Genomic DNA, 19,490 nt, shown 5'->3' with positions numbered 1-19,490 from the left:
GATTTAGTCCTCCTGAGGTCATTTATTATTCTCTACAATGTTTTGTCATTTTGGAGGACATGAGGTTTTGAGATTTTGATAACTCTCTAGTACTATGGCAAGGGCTCTCTGTGATTCCACCAAAATATTTATGTCAAAGTGATAAACAGAGCTGACGTGGCCAGGCTCATTATCAGGGAGAAACAAGCCAGGCATGGCTCATATCTCCAAAGTACATTTATTCCCAATTTTTCTCAGCCACAAGAGACCTTTTATGGAGTAAAACAATTACTCCATACGGTTGGAAGGTAAAGTACTACAAAATAGGAATAAGATATGAGGCCACATGTTGTCTCAAAATACACCACTGAGTGAGAAACGTCCAGATACACAGAGAATCCAGTCGTGCAGAGAAGGAGAGAAGAGAAAAAGCATCTCTCCATTTTACTCCAACAAATCTACCCTCATGAAAAAGAACTATAGGAATCTGAGTATCTTGGGACAAAATATTACAGTAATTTCAGACTAATTATATTATAGGAATCTTATAGTATTTTGGGACATACTAGTACTATAAGACTGTACTAACACTATGGAGGGCAAATATTTTAGAGGTATTACAGATATGAATATATTATACACTAATAGTAGAAAGGGCATAACACTCACTCAACTAACAAGAGCTCAAAGCATTGTGGCATTATGTTTTTTTTTTATTTAGTGAATTGCTCCTCAAAACTGTCTTTAGCTGTCCAGTTTGTGGACAGAAACACTTGGTGTTCGCACCCTGTCCTGGCTCTGTGAATAGGAAACAAAGCAGCTCAGACTGAGCCATACACTACAGCCCAAACAACACATTGCTATCATGAGCACGAACAGCAGAAGGGAGCGATGCAATTCATTTGGTGATTGAGCTCATATATCAACAACCATTCACCAGAATCCTACATTTCCTTTTTGGATTAATAAGGAATCGATCTATTCTAGAATCACAAAATGTACCTTTAATTTCAGTCTCATGTGTCAGGTGTTGCTTAGAGCAGGAGATGGGGAGGTATGGCCTAGATCCCTCACCCTCCATGGAGCCCCTGAGGACAGCAATGCAAATGTGGGAAAATCAGACTCTTAACCCAGAATTTTAACACTGAAATCGCTTTGTTCTTCACATGAATTCCCCTGTCTCTTCAAAACTTTCGTTCGAGTGCCTTGACAAAAAACTGCTTTTTGAAGTAAGAAGGTTGATTTCCGCATCATTACCCTTGTTGTTATTTGTGTCATATCATTATGTAGAAATATACAGTGCAGAAAGACAAAAATATCCTTTGCACTCACGACTGTGCACCGAACAACAAAGCAGTGCAGCCGTGACGGCTGAAAGTATGGCAACCTGAAGCTGTGCAGGGAACACTGGGGAGTGCAATGTCATGCTTTCACACAACATGTGAAATATCAGTCATCTCCCTCAAGTCAGCCTATTAATTTACAGCTTCCAGTTACACTGGCCCAGTCGTGCTGGGGTCATGTTCGGGCACATCCGCACCAGGCCTGCTGGGTATAAAGGGGGGGGCGGGGTGTATTTGACTCCTGGATACTGGCAGGCAGAACCATGTGTGTGTGTGCGTGTGTGTGTGTGCGTGCGTGTGTGCGTTCGTTTTCCCCGGGAAGGTCTCCGCCAACAGAGCCTCGAGTTGGATGATTGGTGTTCGATGGACGTGGCCTGGAGCTGCAATAGAAACCTGGCACTTTGTAACTTGTGAAGGCTTGGTGGTTATGTAAGGCACCCGATGTGTGTGTGCGTTCAGCTGTAATGTGAGGGACAAAGCGAGACACAAAACCAGAGGGAAGGCCTCATTCTAATGGTGTATTTTCACCCTTTTAATAATGAAAAACAATGATACAAAACGATGAAGAAACACGGCACACTTTACAAGGAATTGCAGTATAAAAAACAAAATGCTTCAGTTTCACAGGAGCTGATCAATCTAAGTGCATCAAATAGCAAGGTACATGTACTGTATTTGTTAAGTAAAATATGGTGACCCACTATGTCAGAGGGTAAATAAAGGCATTCTGCCTGAGCTCTGAGGATCTGAAACCATCAGTGCTCAGTCAATATGAGATGTTGTTGCCCATTTGAAAACACATTTTTTCTGTGTTGGGGTGTGTGTGGGGGGTTACAAAGGTACTTAACCTGGAAATTTAATTGACAAAATGTACGTGACTAATGTCATAATGTTTTAAACTCGATACAGTGTAATTAGTTGGCAATAGAATAAAAGACAATATGGTAGGTTTAATAAGGTTAATTTGGCACAATCCCATTTCACAGATATTGTAATTATGTTGGAATGCTGTAGGACACAAATAGTATTCTGCTACTGAATATCTATATGACATAGCAGACATAATAATCAAATGTCCATTCCATAAAATATTTATAGTATAAATTGTGTTATAGCATATTGCCACATTTATCTGGCTTCTTTCCCATGCATGTGTTTTTTACAGATGCATCCATGTAGTGTACTTTAAATAAGGAGTGGGTTACATTCATTATATACAGTGTAGACATTTAAGCTCTGCAATGGTAACTTCTTGATTAGACTGGACCCATTTATCTCTGTCAATACATTCAATCCAAAGCTGAAGGCCTACAAAGTGCACACACACACACACACACACACACACACACACACACACACACACACACACAAAACACACACAAATGCACATACACACATAAATGCACACTTGCACACATCAACATCACACACACACTGAGTGACTATTATATTCAACATGAGATTACTGATACATAAATTCTTCAAAGCATTTTCTTTCTGAAAGTAATAGAACTGACAAATTGACAATTAGAAGAATGCATGCACACACACACACACACACACACACACACACCTATTACATCTGTAATATTACATTCACTAAGCTTAGATGTTGCTGTTGCTGATCAGATATACAGATGTCAAATAAGGAATTATACTGTATCATATTACTCATCAACTTTACACTGTAAAATAATGCCTCTTCAAATCTTTATAACTATTGAAATATGTTGATGGTAAGACTGCAAGGCAATTAGTAAATCTTTCAACCCCTATTCGGAGTAACACTTCATGAACAAATTAATCTGGATTTCAAGAATTATGGTATATAGTGGTGCTTGTTTTAGAAGCCTATTTTGCCTCATGAAATGAGCCATGTGGTTTCATGGGAGAACAACAAATCCATCCATCCATCCATGACTGGGCTAGGCTCATCTATCAGTCTTTGGTGACTTCCTGAACACAGATTTTCCATCCCACAACAGAAAAAGTCTTTGGAATGACTCGGAAATAAGAGATAGAAAATTAAATATAGCAACAAAATATATATAATTAGGGATCACTTAACAAAAGCTACCTTAGTAAAGTACACAACCTGTTTTTTTGTTTGTTTTTTTTTCAATCAGAAGGCAATGGCACACAATCACCACAAATGACATAGTATATTACAGTGGTTCAGACATCATAAAATATCAAGTTATCAAACAAACCATTAGCATGACTACATAATATTAACACTGGCTCTAAGATAAGAGCCTCTTGATTTACAGTAACGTAATGCTGAATTTAATTCCTCTGATGAGTATAATACATTACCCTGATGTCATGTGCCTCTAAGCATGGTAAAATATAATTTTGCATGTAACTCTCAGATAAATACTGTGCTGCTAGTTTAATTTGGGAAAGCATTAAAGTTTCTTGTTACATTTCCAGAGAAACTCCTTATCAGCTCTCTTATCAAAGCAACAGCTGCTTCAGCATGTATATTCCACAACATTCAGCAACAATATACTTTTTTTTTTTACAGCTGGTCTTGCAAAACACTCACATGACCAAACCAAGCCATATGACCTCTCTAATGACAGTCTGCAACCAGTCCTATAACCGAGGGTCCTTAAGCAGGACCTCAAGTCTTAAATGAATAAGTGCTGTGTCTCTTCATGGGTTAGTCCAACTTATGTCCTGTTCAGGTGCCAATGAAAACATTGGTTTAGACCTGTGCCTTGGCGTCATGTGGATATTCATATCTATCAACTACAGCCCAGAGAGGCAGCCTCCTCTTCCACTGCCAATTTGTCAGGCGTTAATGCTGACAGAGCCGTTGCTGAGGATGGACCCCTTGGTGATGCCTGTGCTGACGGTGGAGAGGGGGAAGCTTTCGTAGTCCTCGGGCGCCCCCCAGCAGCGGCAGCGGTACAGCAGAGCCTTGAGCTCCTTCTGGAAGTTGTTGTTGAGGAAGCCGTAGATGATGGGGTTGACGCAGGTGGACGCCATGGCCATGAGGTGGCAGGCGGAGAAGATGGCGTCGTTGTGGCACGACGGGATGGCCTCGTGGTTCCAGTCGAAGACGGTGTTGAAGATGTTGAGCGGGAGCCAGCACACGGCGAACGCCACCACGATGGAGGCCAGCATGATGTTGACCCGCTTGGAGCCTTTGGCCTTCTTCTGCCGGGCGTCGCGCGTCCGCTCCACCATGTCCCGGCGCCGGTGCAGCCGCAGGAAGATGCGCACGTAGCAGAGCAGGATGAGCGCCAGCGGCAGGAAGTACTGGAAGACCAGCAGGGACGTGGTGTAGGCCAGCCGCTTCTCGTTGGTGGGCCAGTCCTCGATGCACACCAGGTGGTCGGGGAAGGGGTTGAATGGCAGCGTGAGGTTGTGGAAGTTCATCTCGGTGAGCACGTGGAAGGAGAGGAAGGGCAGGGAGATGAAGCAGGCCACCATCCAGGTGATGGCAACGGCCAGATAGGAGTGGCCCACCACGGGCTTCCAGCCGGTGGGGTGGATGATGAGCTGGTGACGCTCCAGGGCGATGAGCACCATGGAGATGATGGAGACCGTCACGGACATGCACTGCACGAAGGGCGTGAACTTGCACAGCGCCTCGCCGAGGATCCAGCGGTCCATCAGCGTGTAGATGACGGTCACTGGTATGCACACGAGGCAGACCAGGATGTCGGAGAAGGACAGGTTGGCAATGAAGATGTTGGTGACGTTCCGCATCTCTTTCTGCCTCGTGATGACCAAGACCAGGCAGGTGTTGCCCACCAGCCCGACCGCGAGCACCACGCTATACGCCACGATTAAGAAGGTGGTGCCGGTGACGGACGTCGGACACTTACCCACATCTTCCCAGTTTGGCATGTCCCCAAACCAGGGGTGACTGCTGTTATTGAAATGAGACATGTCTTTGATCTTGACCTGTTATTTGCCTGCAGTGAGTTAGGTGGTACTTCCTGCTTGCTTGAAGTCAGTTGACCAAAGATGCCATTGCACCTTCTGGACAATCTTCGTTGCCTTTACCTAGATAAACACATAAACAAATGCTTGTAATAATCTTTAAAAGCCAAGCTTTATTACAGTACATGAAAATGCACTGTACTGTTCTTCCTAGGCTTCTTATTCTTCTTATTATTATTATTCTTATTACAGTGCATGAAAATGCACTATACTGTTCTTCCTAGGCTTCTTCTTCTTCTTATTACAGTGCATGAAAATGCACTGTACTGTTATTCCAAGGCTTTTTCTTCTTCTTCTTCTTCTTCTTCTTCTTCTTCTTCTAACGCAGTTAATGCAGCTTAAACCGTTTAACGTAGAAACTTCATTCAAACTATGTTACGTAGGTCTTACTTAGGACATGTGGGCTTTGTATTTTTCAACTTTGTAACTTTTATACTTTTTAAACTATTAATTAAAAACTAGTCAAAATTTCCCCATAGACTTAACATGGGCTGATGACATCACAATAGAGCCGTTAAGCAATTAGAATCCTATGGCAGGTGTTCGGGCCACCTGGACCAACTGCCAGTCTCAGGCTTTAAGCATACAAACTGGCCCTATTAAGACTACACATCCTGTTCAACTGCTTCCTCTGCCAAAAACTGTTTCAAAATAAAAGTCCTCACTACAATATTTCACTGTTAAACAATTTAACCCTTTAAACTACTGAACTTTTTAACTGTTCAGCCATTGTAACTGTTACTTGTCATCAACTATGACTCCTACCCACTGTAGCTAGTTAGCTAAGTTAGCTAAGTAACATGGTTAAGATAGTTAGCATGCTAAGATGTTAACATCTTGGTCGTTAGCAAGTTTTAAAGTAAAACTGCTAAAAATGATTAGTTAAAAACAATTAGCTAAGTCACATGGTTAGCATAGTTAGCATGCTAGCATGTTAGCATGCGTAGTTAGCATTTTTAGCAAAAACTACTTATAATGATTAGCTAAGTTAGCTAAGTCACATGGTTAAGAAAGTTAGCATGCTAAGCATGCTAGTTAAGCATTTTAGCAAAACTGCTAAAAATAATTAGCTAAGTCACATGGTTAGATACTTAGCATTTTAATATTGTTAGCATGCTAGTTAGCATAGTAACTTGGTTAACATTATTATCTTTGTTAATATAGTTAGTTAACTGCTAGCAAACATTAGAGCCATTCCAAGTGTCAGTTATCGTCAACTATCTACCTAAATAATTTAACCATTTAAACTATCCACTTATTTAACCGTTCAATCATTCCAACTATATTAAACCTTATCTACCAAGTAAATTATTTACCTATATAAACTATCCACCTATTTAACTGTTGAGTCATTCCAACTATATTAAACCTCATCTACCTAGCAACCAATATAGTTTGTTTTTACTCTGTATGATATTTGACATCATATTTTTTGCATTTTCATGCACTGTATTTCCTTCAGGAAATGCTTTTCTAGTTCTTCTTCTTCTTCTTCTTCTTCTTCTAACGCAGTTAATGCAGCTTAAACCGTTTAACGTAGAAACTTCATTCAAACTATGTTGCGTAGGTCTTACTTAGGACATGTGGGCTTTGTATTTTTCATCTTTGTAACTTTTATACTTTTTAAACTATTAATTAAAAACTAATCAAAATTTCCCCATTGACTTAACATTATGATTATGACATCACAATACGGCCGTTAAGCAATTAGAATCCTATGGCAGGTTTTCAGGCCACCTGGATCAACTGCCAGTCTCAGGCTTTAAGCATACAAACTGGCCCTATTAAGACTACACATCCTGTTCAACTGCTTCCTCTGCCAAAATCTGTTTCAAAATAAAAGTCCTCACTATAATATTTCACTGTTAAACAATTTAACCCTTTAAACTACTGAACTTTTTAACTGTTCAGCCATTGTAACTGATACTTGTCATCAACTATGACTCCTACCCACTGTAGCTAGTTAGCATGGTTAAGATAGTTAAGATAACTGCTAAAAATGATTAGCTAAGTTAAGCTAAGCAACATGGTTAGATAGTTAAGATGTTACTAGTTAGCATTTTTTTAAAAAACTGCTAAAAATGATTAGCTAAGTTAGCTAAGTAACATGGTTAGCATAGTTAGTATGCTAGCATGCTAGTTAGCATAGTTAGCATAACTTTTAAAAATGATTAGCTAGGTTAGCTAAGTAACATGGTTAACATAGTTAACATGTTAGCATGCTAGTTAGAATAGTTAGCATACCTACTAAAAATGATTAGCTAAGTTAGCTAAGTCACATGGTTAACATAGTGCTAGTTAGCATAACTACTAAAAATGAAAACATTAGCTAAGTTAACTAAGTTAAGTAACTTGGTTAACATTATTATCTTTGATAACATAGTTAGCATAACTGCTAGCAAACATTAGAGCCATTCCAACTTTCAGTTATCATCAATTATCTACCTAAATAATTTAACCATTTAAATTATCCACCTATTTAACCGTTCAATCATTCCAACTATATTAAACCTTATCTAACAAGCAAATCATTTAACTATATAAACTATCCACCTATTTAACTGTTCAGTCATTCCAACTATATTAAACCTCATCTACCTAGCAAATAATTTAACATTTTAAACTATCCACCTATTTAACTGTTCAGTCATTCCAACTATATTAAACATCATCTACCTAGTTCAGTCATTCCAACTATATTAAATCTCATTATGTTGGTTGCCAATTAGCACATCATCTGTTTTAAAAATATATTTCACACCATATGTTTTGCATTTTCATGCACTGGTAATTCCCTGGAATTGCGTTTTCTAGTATTATTCTTATTATTCGTCTTCTTCTAAAGCAGTTAATGCAGCTTCAACCGTTTAACGTAGAAACTTCATTCAAACTATGTTGCATAGGTCTTACTTAGGACATGGGGGCTTTGTATTTTTCATCTTTGTAACTTTTATACTTTTTAAACTATTAATTATTAACTTTTATAAAATCCCCATAGACTTAACATTAGGCTGATGACATCACAATGGACTAATTAACTTGATTTGCACCTGTATCAACTTCCAGCTGCTCATCTAGGCCCCATCAAAGAATCAGTTCAACTGATTGCACCTGTATCAACTGCTTTCTGTTGAACTAGGCCAACTCTCTCTCTGTGTCTCTCCATTCTACAAGGATATAAGGCACATTTCATCCAACTTTCTATCCATTCATCCTCTTCAAACCATTCACTCATCCACCAATTAAACTATCCATCAACATCCATTAAACAATCTGCCTATACAACATCCATTCAACTTTCTGTCTATCAACATCCATTACACTATCTACATTTTTTTAAACTATATACTCTGTCTCAGGCTTTAAGCATACAATATGGCTCTATTCAGACTGCCATTAAGCAATTAGAATCCTAGGCCAGGTGGCCAGGCTATATTAAACCTCATCTACCTAGTTCAGTCATTTCAACTATTAAACCTCATCTACCTAGCAAATAATTTAACCTTTTAAACTATCCACCTATTTAACTGTTCAGTCAATCCAACTATATTAAACCTTATCTACCTAGTTCAGTCATTCTAACTATATTAAACCTCATCTACCTAGCAAATAATTTAACCTTTTACACTATCCACCTATTTAACTGTTCAGTCATTCCAACTATATTAAACCTCATCTACGTAGTTCAGTCATTCCAACTATATTAAATCTCATCTACCTAGCAAATAATTTAACCATTTAAACTATCCACCTATTTAACTGTCCAGTCATTCCAACTATCTTAAACCTCATCTACCTAGTTCAGTCATTCCAACTATATCAAATCTCATCTACCTAGCAAATAATTTAACCATTTAAACGATCCACCTATTTAACTGTCCAGTCATTCCAACTATATTAAACCTCATTTACCTAGTTCAGTCATTCCAACTATATTAAACCTCATCTACCTAGTTCAGTCATTTCAACTATATTAAACCTCATCATGTTGCTTGCCAATGAGCACATCATCTGTTTTAACAATATATTTCACACCATATGTTTTGCATTTTCATGCACTGGTAATTCCCTGGAATTGCGTTTTCTAGTTCTTCTTCTAACGCAATTAATGCAGCTTCAACCGTTTAAGTAAGTAAGTAAGTATAAGTATATATACTTTTTTGATCCCGTGAGGGAAATTTGGTCTCTGCATTTAACCCAATCCGTGAATTAGTGAAACACACACAGCACACAGTGAACACACAGTGAGGTGAAGCACACACTAATCCCAGCGCAGTGAGCTGCCTGCAACCACAGCGGCGCTCGGGGAGCAGTGAGGGGTTAGGTGCCTTGCTCAAGGGCACTTCAGCCCTTGAGCACTTCAGCCCTTGAGCCCTTGAGTTTAACGTAGAAATTTAATTCAAACTATGTTACGTAGGTCTTACTTAGGACATCTGGGCTTTGTATTTTCCATCTTTGTAACTTTTATACTTTTTAAACTATTTATTAAAAACTACTCAAAATTTCCCCATAGACTTAACATTAGGCTGATGACATCACAATGGGCTAATTAACTTGATTTGCACCTCTATCAGGCCCCATCAAAGAGCCAGTTCAACTGATTGATTGATTGATTGATTAAACTATTAATTAAAAACTATTAGGCCTTTATGACATCACAGCAATTAGACTCTTGTGCCAGGTGGCCAGGCCACCTGCATCAACTCTCATTCTCGCAGTCTCATTCTCATCGCAGTCTCATTCTCTTAATATAAGACTACACATCCTGTTCAACTGTTCAGTCATTCCAACTATATTAAACCTCATCTACTAGTGATGGCCAAATGAAGCTTTGGTGAACCACTGAACCACAGCAGTGTGAACCTAGCGACACTAGCTGAAAAGCAAAAAGATGGCTGCCACACATACATTTTTCAACATAAATGTCCTTAGGAAACCAATATTTTTGGTTACATATACTGGTTTGGGTAAGGACTTTTATGTTGAAAAATCTTCATGTGGCAGCCATATTGGATTTTTTCATTAGTGTTGCTAGCTTCACACTGCTGTGGTTTAGTGGTTCACCAAAGCTTCATTTGCCCATCACTATCATCTACCTAGCAAATAATTTTACCATTTAAACTATCCACCTATATTAAACCTCATCTACCAAGCAAATAATTTAACCATTTAAACTATCCACCTATATTAAACCTCATCTACCTAGCAAATAATTTAACTATTTAAACTATCCAGCTATTTAACTGTAAAGTCATTCCAACTATATTAAACCTCATCTACCTAGAAAATCATTTAACCTTTTAAACTATCACCCTATTTAACTGTCCAGTCATTCCAACTATATTAAACCTCATCTACCTCGCAAATAATTTAACCTTTTAAACTATCCAGCTATTTAACTGTTCAGTCATTCCAACTATATTAAACCTCATCTACCTAGTTCAGTCATTCCAACTATATTAAACCTCATCATGTTGGTTGCCAATTAGCACATCATTTGTTTTAACAATATATTTCACACAATATGTTTTGCATTTTCATGCACTGGTAATTCCCTGGAATTGCGTTTTCTAGTTCATATCTAATATTATGTATTCATGAAAAAACCTGACTGTCAGAAAAAGTGAGACTACACTGATATAAGGCGTTAAATTAGTCTGAGCCATTAACCGGAGTGTACAGGATTTAAGTATTGAATATTAAGTCGCCCCTCAATTATTGTTTTGCTTGTGTCACGGACTTGCCGGGCTCCTCCTCCTTGTTGCTTTTTTTTCCTGTCTTGCGTCTCCTCTACAGGTGGGCCAAGCACAGGTGTGGCGCGACGCGTGTGATTACTTCCTGGATCTTGGGCTTTAAGATCTCGCCAGACCTGGTTGTGGAGGCCGCCGCTTATCCTCCTCTCCCGCACCATTTTGGTTATTTGTTTCTTTACGCACGACACCTCAATTCTCATATCGCATACACTTTTATTTCCCAACCTATCATTTATACTGACTTTACTTAACTTACGTTGTTAATTCTTTAACTTAAATAAATACATATTTTTATACGGCAAAATCCGCGTGGTCTTCTCTCTCTGGTTACATAGCCTAGTAGGCAGAATGTAACACTTGTGAGATAATCTGGCTTTCTTTTCAAAATGAGCCTCTGGAATAGAAAATGACTTTTTTTAAGCAAACTTAATGTAATGTGATGCTCACTGACAGAGAATGTGGACTGCTTGTGAGATCTTCTTTTGACTCCCTAAATGAACACATACTGTGACTTTGGATCACCTCACTAACAGAAGTGGTGTTTTGCATCTGACAGGGACAGAAACCCCAATTCAAGGTCAAGCCCACAGTAACACATACAAGTGGTAGTAGTACATTCATCTAGCTAATTCCTCTGCTCTAATGTAAACTGAGAATGTGTGGCTAAGAACATTTGTGCTGCTCGCAGACCAGATGCCACCCTTACTAAGAGAGGATGTTATGAAAACTTTCAATACTGCTTCAATTTAATACCCTATATGGATCACACTTGGGTTTCTCTCATTGTATGCGCTGACATTGTGACAATATCCATTCACTGATGCAGAACAGTTTGGTTTGTGTTTCTGTAACAGTGCATGAATAATGCTGATTAGATGTTGGGAAAGACAGCAGCTCTAGACTTTAGAACACCCTAACAAGGGAATTGGTCTGTTAGGGTAGAGGAGGATGTTTGGCGCTTTGTGAAAAATCAACTGGGAACACACAAAAGCTCACTTTGAAGAGCCATGAAAACCTGACTGTGAATCCATTACCTGTCATTAAGATCAATGTGTGCCAGAAGGAGAGAGGTGGGATTCATATCAACAAGAACGACGAAAAGACAATTCGGTAGCTCAGAAAGTCAGATCATGTTGATCCTTTCTGTATTAAACCACTGAGCTCATAAATTCATGTCACCAAGTAGAACAGAAGAAAATGAACAATACATGGAAAGGAAAGTAAACAATTCTGTGTAACACTCAGATGTAACACTCACTGAGAGTGTGAACATTCTGGCACGGGCACACAGAACCTGAAATGCCAGAGCCACATAATCAATATCTCAGAAGTCTATCCAGCACCTCAGTCACACTATCTCTGGGGATGTCAAACCGTTCCATTAACCCTTAAAGGTGTACCGTCACACCGGTGTGACGGGAATGTTGGAAAATTAACGTTCTAAAAAATATCTGGGTTCATTGAATTCAACATAGAATTTTGGAACCTTGAATTGTTACAGAACGTAATCTTATGTTAGAATGTTCAAAACCCCACACCTTTACACTTTCAAATCTGCGGCCTCGCCTCGCCGTCCTCCTATTGCACTGTTGTGGTCTTGCTAAACAGGACATGGGCAGATTAACTGCTGCAGCCTGACAGCATTGTTAGTAGAGAAAGTGCAAATACAGATGCTATCTATAAAGATTTAAAAGAGGTTCTTTTGTTCACACAGTAATTGGAGGTTGAGAATCAATAAATGTTCTACAAAGAATGCTGTTGTGAAATCAGACTCATGCTGTTTTGTTGTTATATCATGCTCATGATCTCTGAACAGAAGCTTTAAATGGATATTCATTAAAAGAGATTTCAATATTTCACCTGTGAGAACACATACAGTAATATGTCTTCTTCTATGTGTGCTCTCACAAACCACACGCACTCCTACTGTTTAAGAAAACGAAGGGGGCTTTCATAAAATTCTGTGTGAAATTATCTCACTTCCAAACAAAATATGGCTCCATATAAAAAGCGACTCAGTCTTTCCAAAAATATTTTTAATTAACTCAGGAGATAATTTTCTTTCATCAGTCAGTAGCTGAAAGCTCTTTGAAATATTACTTTACACTGGCAGCTCCTGGCTTATATTCTAAATTAAATTTTTATTGTATCATAATTAATCCACCTGTGGAGTGTCCAATATCGCATACATCGTCAGAGTCTGGTATTTCATTATGGTACATATTTTGTAGGAGTATGTAATGATGTAATTAAGCTATAGGCTAGTTTCACTTGACTGTGAGGTGATTCTAAAAACTAATTTAGTGCTGTCACTAGCTGGAGGGGCCTTTGCACTATGGAGTGATATCTTGTAATCTCAGCAGAGCATAAAGCATTTTGATTGTGCGTGTTGTGAACAGTGTGCTCCTCGTCCCGGCAGTCGTGACTGTTCTGCTGTGAGGAGACGGGAAGTGCAGAGCACGTTCAATTTAAACATTAAACTTCCAACGCAACAGAGCAATACAGTAATATCTTTACTGCTTGGCTGATCACCAGTGATAAATCACCCCTCAGCACTTGCTCTCCGCTTAAAGGTTTAACGCCTTGGTGACGATCTAATTGCCCTCCCCAAATCCTATTGTCTGACATCCACAGAGCATCCATATTGACCTGTGGTGCTGGAAGCTAACCTGACTCTAATGAAGTGGTGCAACAAAGCCCGGCGAACTCTGCCTGTGATTAGAGAGAGGCCCGATCTCATTTCCAGAGTAAACTGGGAGTGGCTGGTGGGGATTTGACATGACGGGGGAAACAGAATCACTTAACAACTCTGTGCAGGAATCGTCCATGCTAGGAAGAGCAGGGCCCACTTCCCCGATAACGACGGAGACACGCTCTTAAGAGGGTTTTCTACGATTCATCTTACGATCGTTCGTTTGGTTTTTCCGACTGTTTCCCGAACATGCTCGTAGCGTGAACGCGCATGCACTGCTCTTAAGATGCTCTTAAGGGGAGCTGTCCACGTCAATAGTTCTGAAATATCCTCTGATTTGAAGGTGATGTCAGGTGACTGCACGTCACAGCTATAGGCCTACCATTTAAACTTCGGATCTACACATTAATTCACATCAATACGAAAATAGAAACACTTTGACATCTGCATGTAAGCATCCCAAGTAGGTTATATACCACACAGAGACATAAATAATTGTAATTAGATTAGATTGTTGCACCATGCAATAATTTTTCGCGGTGCCACTTAAGAACATGTTTGAAGATAAGAAAGAAATCGAGTAAGAAAGAGAGGAAATGTGTAGGCTTAGATTTTGATGCAGTAGGCTACAGACTAAACCACATGTTGCTTTCTCTGCTTTTTACCTCATAGGCCTAATAAAATATTCACTTAGCAAAGATAATGTGTAACTATTCTGGCAACGTCTCGTTTCATAACTTGATTGCATTTTTGTCCGCTTTTCATCACATTATTATGACCATTAAATGTAGGCTATTTTGCACGCTAAAATCTGATTCATCACAGGTAAACACAATAAAGAATGGGAACGTAAATTGGATTATGTATTCTAAGTTGTAATTCCTCTGTATGTCCTGTTGGTGACCTCAGTGAGAAGTACTGTTAAAGGCTCTTAGCCGGTAACGAGTACTCTGGAGCACTCGTTAGATCTAATGAAGTGTTTTCCGCGATGCTCTTAAGCTACGATGGTTTCGGGAAACAGTCGGCAAATCTTAAGACGTTCGTAAGAGGGACTTTACGACGCTCTTAGGCTTAAGATGCTTTCGGGGAAGTGGGCCCAGGACTAAAAGGCCAGGGCCCAGTTTCCCGATAACGATGGAGACACGCTCTTAAGAGGGTTTTCTACGATTCATCTTATACGATCGTTCGTTTGGTTTTTCCGACTGTTTCCCGAACATGCTCGTAGCGTGAACGCACGTGCACTGCTCTTAAGACACTCTTAAGGGGAGCTGTACACGTTAATAGTTCAGGGCCCAGTTTCCCGATAACGACGGAGACATGGTCTTACGAGGGTTTTCTACTATTCATCTTACGATCGTTCGTTTGGTTTTTCCGACTGTTTCCGAACATGCTCGTAGCGTGAACGCGCGTGCACTGCTCTTAAGATGCTCTTAAGGGGAGCTGTCCACGTTAATAGTTCTGAAATATCCTCTGATTTGACGGTGACGTCAGGTGACTGCACGTCACAGCTATAGGCCTACCGTTTAAGCTTCGGATCTACACATTAATTCACATCAATACGAAAATAGAAACACTTTGACATCTGCATGTAGGCCTAAGCATCCCAAGTAGGTTATATACCACACACAGACATAAATAATTGTAATTATTTAAGATTAGATTGTTGCACCATGCAATAGGCTACTTTTTCGCTGTGTCACTTAAGAACACGTTTGAAGATAAGAAAGAAGTCGAAAAGAAAGTGAGGAAATGTGTAGGCTTAGATTTTGATGCAGTAGGCCTACAGACTAAACCACATGTTCCTTTCTCTGCTTGTACCCTTATAGGCCTAATAAAATATAGCCCTCACTTAGCAAAGATAATGGCAAACTATTCTGGCAACGTCTTGTTTCATAACTTGATTGCATTTTTGTCCGCTTTTCATCACATTATTATGACCATTAATTGTAGGCTATGCTGTTTTGCACGCTAAAATCTAATTCATCACAGGTAAACACAATAAAGAATGGGAACGTAAATTGGATTATGTATTCTAAATTGTAATTCCTCTGTATGTCCTGTTGGTGACCTCAGGGAGAAGTAGGCCTAACTGTTAAGACGCTCTTAGCCGGTAACGACAACTCTGGAGCACTCGTAGATCTACGAGTGTTTTCACGACGCTCTTAAGCTACGATGGTTTCGGGAAACAGTCGGCAAATCTTAAGACGTTCGTAAGAGAGACTTTACGACGCTCTTAGGCTTAAGATGCTTTCGGGGAACTGGGCCCAGTTTCACATTTAGATTAACTAATGTAATATAACTTCAGTATCAAGATTATGGCTGAACTTCAAGGCAAATGAAAAACAACAACATTTTTAAGATTACAAATATTGCTACATGTGTGCATGCAGTGGCAAAGAACATTAGATGAACAGCAAGTGAGGATTTTTAAAATAGCCAAGAACAGAATTCTAACAAGTCTGAGGGAGATTGCAACAGAAGAGATCAATGGGTGTACACAGACACACAAACAGACACACACACAATCACAGATAGACAGGCAGACAGACAGACAGACAGGGAATAATCTAATCAAGCCAGATATTTTATTTGCTCTAAGAGCTTTGTCATCGTTCCAGATGATTCAGGTATGCTTGATATTTTTCAGACTTCTAGCAAAGGCAGGATAGGAAATCAAATCAAAGTCTTGAAATATGCAGGTTTCACTGCTTGTTTCAAATCGAAGGTAATTATTGACTTTCTGACCAAGCAGATGATGAGAATACAATCTGTAATAATATACAATTGACTTGGAATATATTTGACCAAAATCATATGTGTAGATGCATGTTTACCCTGAATGATGGATAGGACAGGGGAAGACCATTTCTGGTCAGTTCTTGCATAATACTCTAGTATAGAGACCATTTTTCAAAGATGACATCATTGTATGGCCACATATTTCAGGGGCTTTCTTTGACCTTAGCGGACAGACACACAGTAGTCCCTGTGTGAGTTCCTCGGTTCACCACAGCAAGTGACTGCTGACTTAAGGACCAAAAAAGAGCCCTTCCAAACTCCCTCCAGATGTAAAAGAGTATAGGGGCCCTAAGCCCATGCAGGGGCAACAGAGTGTCCACTGTGTGGGCTACTTGACTTGTTACTGCTGTGCAGGAAATAAAGAAAACTGTCAAACATTTTGTATGCTGAGCGAGTTTGTCACTACTGTTGGAAGGAAATTTAGCAGTGGACGGGTCACGTCACAGGTCCGACGGAGAGGTGCAAAACGAGTGCTCTTTGATTCTGTTATTATGTGACTTCTGTTAGTGCTTATTGTGCTTAAACTCTCCTCTCCTCTTGATGACAAGGGAAGGTAATAAAGCTGAGTTGACTGGAACACAAAAGCACACAACACAGCGCTCACTATAGTGTTAATTTTGCCTAGGGTAACATATTCTGTCAATATAATGAAAAATGCAGAAAAAAAGGTCTACTGTGCACAGTGAGCGAGATCAACCAGAGAACGATATCAGCGATCAATGCAGCAGAGATATCCCAGCCACAGCTAATGACCTGTGGCAAACAGCAGCATATAGCCTGTTCCAATATCTTTTTCAGCGAGGCTTCATTACTCTTGCGGTTGAACATGAAAGCATAATGGGCCTGGCTATCACAATCAAAACAAAGCGTTTAGACTTAGCTTTCACCCATTAACTGCCATCATCAGAGTCGTTTCTTTGGCACAGTTTGATGCAGACATATTTAGCAACATAATGTAACATGGGGAAAACAACACAATTTTGAGCATGTTGTTTTCACATATGCCTGCCAAGCTACGGTTTGGTTGTGATTGGGCCAATGGCTCATAGCCAACATGTGTGACTTTCCACATCAATCTGGTGGCTTTCAGCTTGAAGAGGGGGCTAATAAAATCTTGTTGGCTTGTTGTTAAGGAAGTCTGCCTCAAGTTGACTTAGATTTTGATATGGCCCTTATATCTCTTCCCAGCAACTGTAACATTCTCAGTAATCGAGGTGTCACCTACTGACTGACCCAGTTGCTGTGCATTACTATCAGAGCTGACAGCTGTGCTGAACAAAAAAAAAAACTGATAACTATTCTTGAAGTACTCTGCAAAAGCACAAACATTTGTTTAGTAGAGGATGATGCTGTGAAACATATGCTCACCTCTTAAAACAGAATAGTAGATCAAACACTAGCCCTGAATAAATAAGAGCACAGCACAGTATAGCATCATCTATAACTAGATCCTTTGAATGATTCTGTGATGCTTTAATTAATTGTATGTTGTATGTTACAATACAAGCTGCCTTGGAAGTCCATTTTATCATTCACTAACAAAAGGGCAAGAGAGTGGGCAGTGTTTTTTTTTTCACCAGTAACATCCTTTATTGCCTTGACTCTTGGCATGATCCCAAAGAATACTATGTTAATTGTGGTCCACCTGCTCACACTAAAAACAAACTATTTAGGCTCTGTATATTTCCTGTGTTTTTATGCAACATAGACTGCACATGACTCCTGATGTGAGATCCCCGCGCTGCCTTGTGTGGTGCTGCTAACAAGCATTGGGGGAAAGTGTAAAATAGCAGTTTGGAGCTCAAAAGAATATCACCCACGTCTTTCAGCTCTGTGATAACACCGAATGTGAATCAAGGCTTTGATTCCCTCCTCCCCTCCCCTCCCCTCCCCTGTGTGTCTTGAAGCCCCAAGTTTCTGGTCATTAGTGCATGTTCCTTGCTCCAGATTTAGTTTGTATACAGCATCACTGTAGCGGAGGATGACCAGTAATGATCGGTCTATCACTAATAATAATAAAAAAAAAAACATACTAGTGAAATCGTTTAAAATAGCTTTTGACAAAATAAAACTTTCATCTCCACATGTGCTCGTATGAGAGATGTGGCCAACAACACTGGAACGTTTGTTCGAAGAATAAAAATGGATCACAGCCTTAATTGAAAGGTAACTCAATATTTAATTGCTTTGTAAACAATGCAGTCAAATGAACACGGTCCAGAAAATAGCGCTCGAGTCAAATTTATTCAAACTGTGATTGATTGTTAAAATTCAATTCAGGCTATTGCTGTTATTAAACAGTAGGCTATGGATTATGTAGGCTACACTGCATTATGACTGCGAAATGTTGAGATTTTCCAAATGTTGTTCACTAACAAATGTAATTAATATCTGCAGAAGAGTTTAGGTTTCAAACGCGGATACATATAATTGCATTCATAAGCCTGACGACTGACATTCATAATCATAATATTATTTATATTAGCTACTTCAATGGCATGACTTCACAACTCGTCGTGACATTGTACACTCTCTGATATTTTACAGTCAGCCTATATGATTAATATCAAATTTCAACAAATATTTGGGGTAGCCTACTTTTTCAAACCCTGACAAACATAGGAACAGCGACCCAGTCAATTATGATGGTAGCCTACAAACAAAAGAAGCACGGCGATTCATTAAACTTACCATCCAGTTTTCCCTGCCTGCGAATACTGGATGCTATGGTGGTATCAAAAGTGAAGTCCACGCTAACGTAGGAGTGACTGTTGGACTTGGAGGAAGTCTTATCAAGCGATCCAAAAAGGCAGGTAGGAGGTGGCTTATCTCTGTCAATCCCATATCAACCACGGACAAGGGGAGACGTCTCTTAAAGCGACCCCAGTTGGTGGACCTGTTACATCAAGCAGAGTAGGCTAGAGGATAAATTAAAATTCATAATTTTGTGGGAAAGTCCGGTAGCCT

The 19,490-nt window shown here is 39.5% G+C and overlaps 1 protein-coding gene across 1 annotated transcript; it reads right to left on the bottom strand.

Moving 5' to 3' along the window:
- Nucleotides 1–1,826: 1,826 nt before the first annotated feature.
- npy8br (neuropeptide Y receptor Y8b) lies at nucleotides 1,827–19,278 on the bottom strand. The gene is made up of 2 exons (XM_048242555.1): nucleotides 19,215–19,278; nucleotides 1,827–5,342 (listed from the first exon to the last, which is right to left on the bottom strand). Exon 2 carries the CDS (start codon nucleotides 5,223–5,225, stop codon nucleotides 4,119–4,121), a length of 1,107 nt encoding a protein of 368 aa, XP_048098512.1. The 5' UTR covers nucleotides 5,226–5,342; nucleotides 19,215–19,278; the 3' UTR covers nucleotides 1,827–4,118.
- Nucleotides 19,279–19,490: the final 212 nt, after the last annotated feature.

The sequence above is a fragment of the Alosa alosa genome, chromosome 5 (genome assembly GCF_017589495.1).
Source record: "Alosa alosa isolate M-15738 ecotype Scorff River chromosome 5, AALO_Geno_1.1, whole genome shotgun sequence".
Taxonomy (NCBI): domain Eukaryota; kingdom Metazoa; phylum Chordata; class Actinopteri; order Clupeiformes; family Clupeidae; genus Alosa; species Alosa alosa.
This window is presented reverse-complemented; position numbering and strand designations above follow the sequence as displayed.

Coding starts and splice junctions, on each gene's coding strand:
- npy8br (XM_048242555.1), bottom strand. CDS start 5,225: ATGTCTCATTTCAATAACAGCAGTCACCCCTGGTTTGGGGACATGCCA.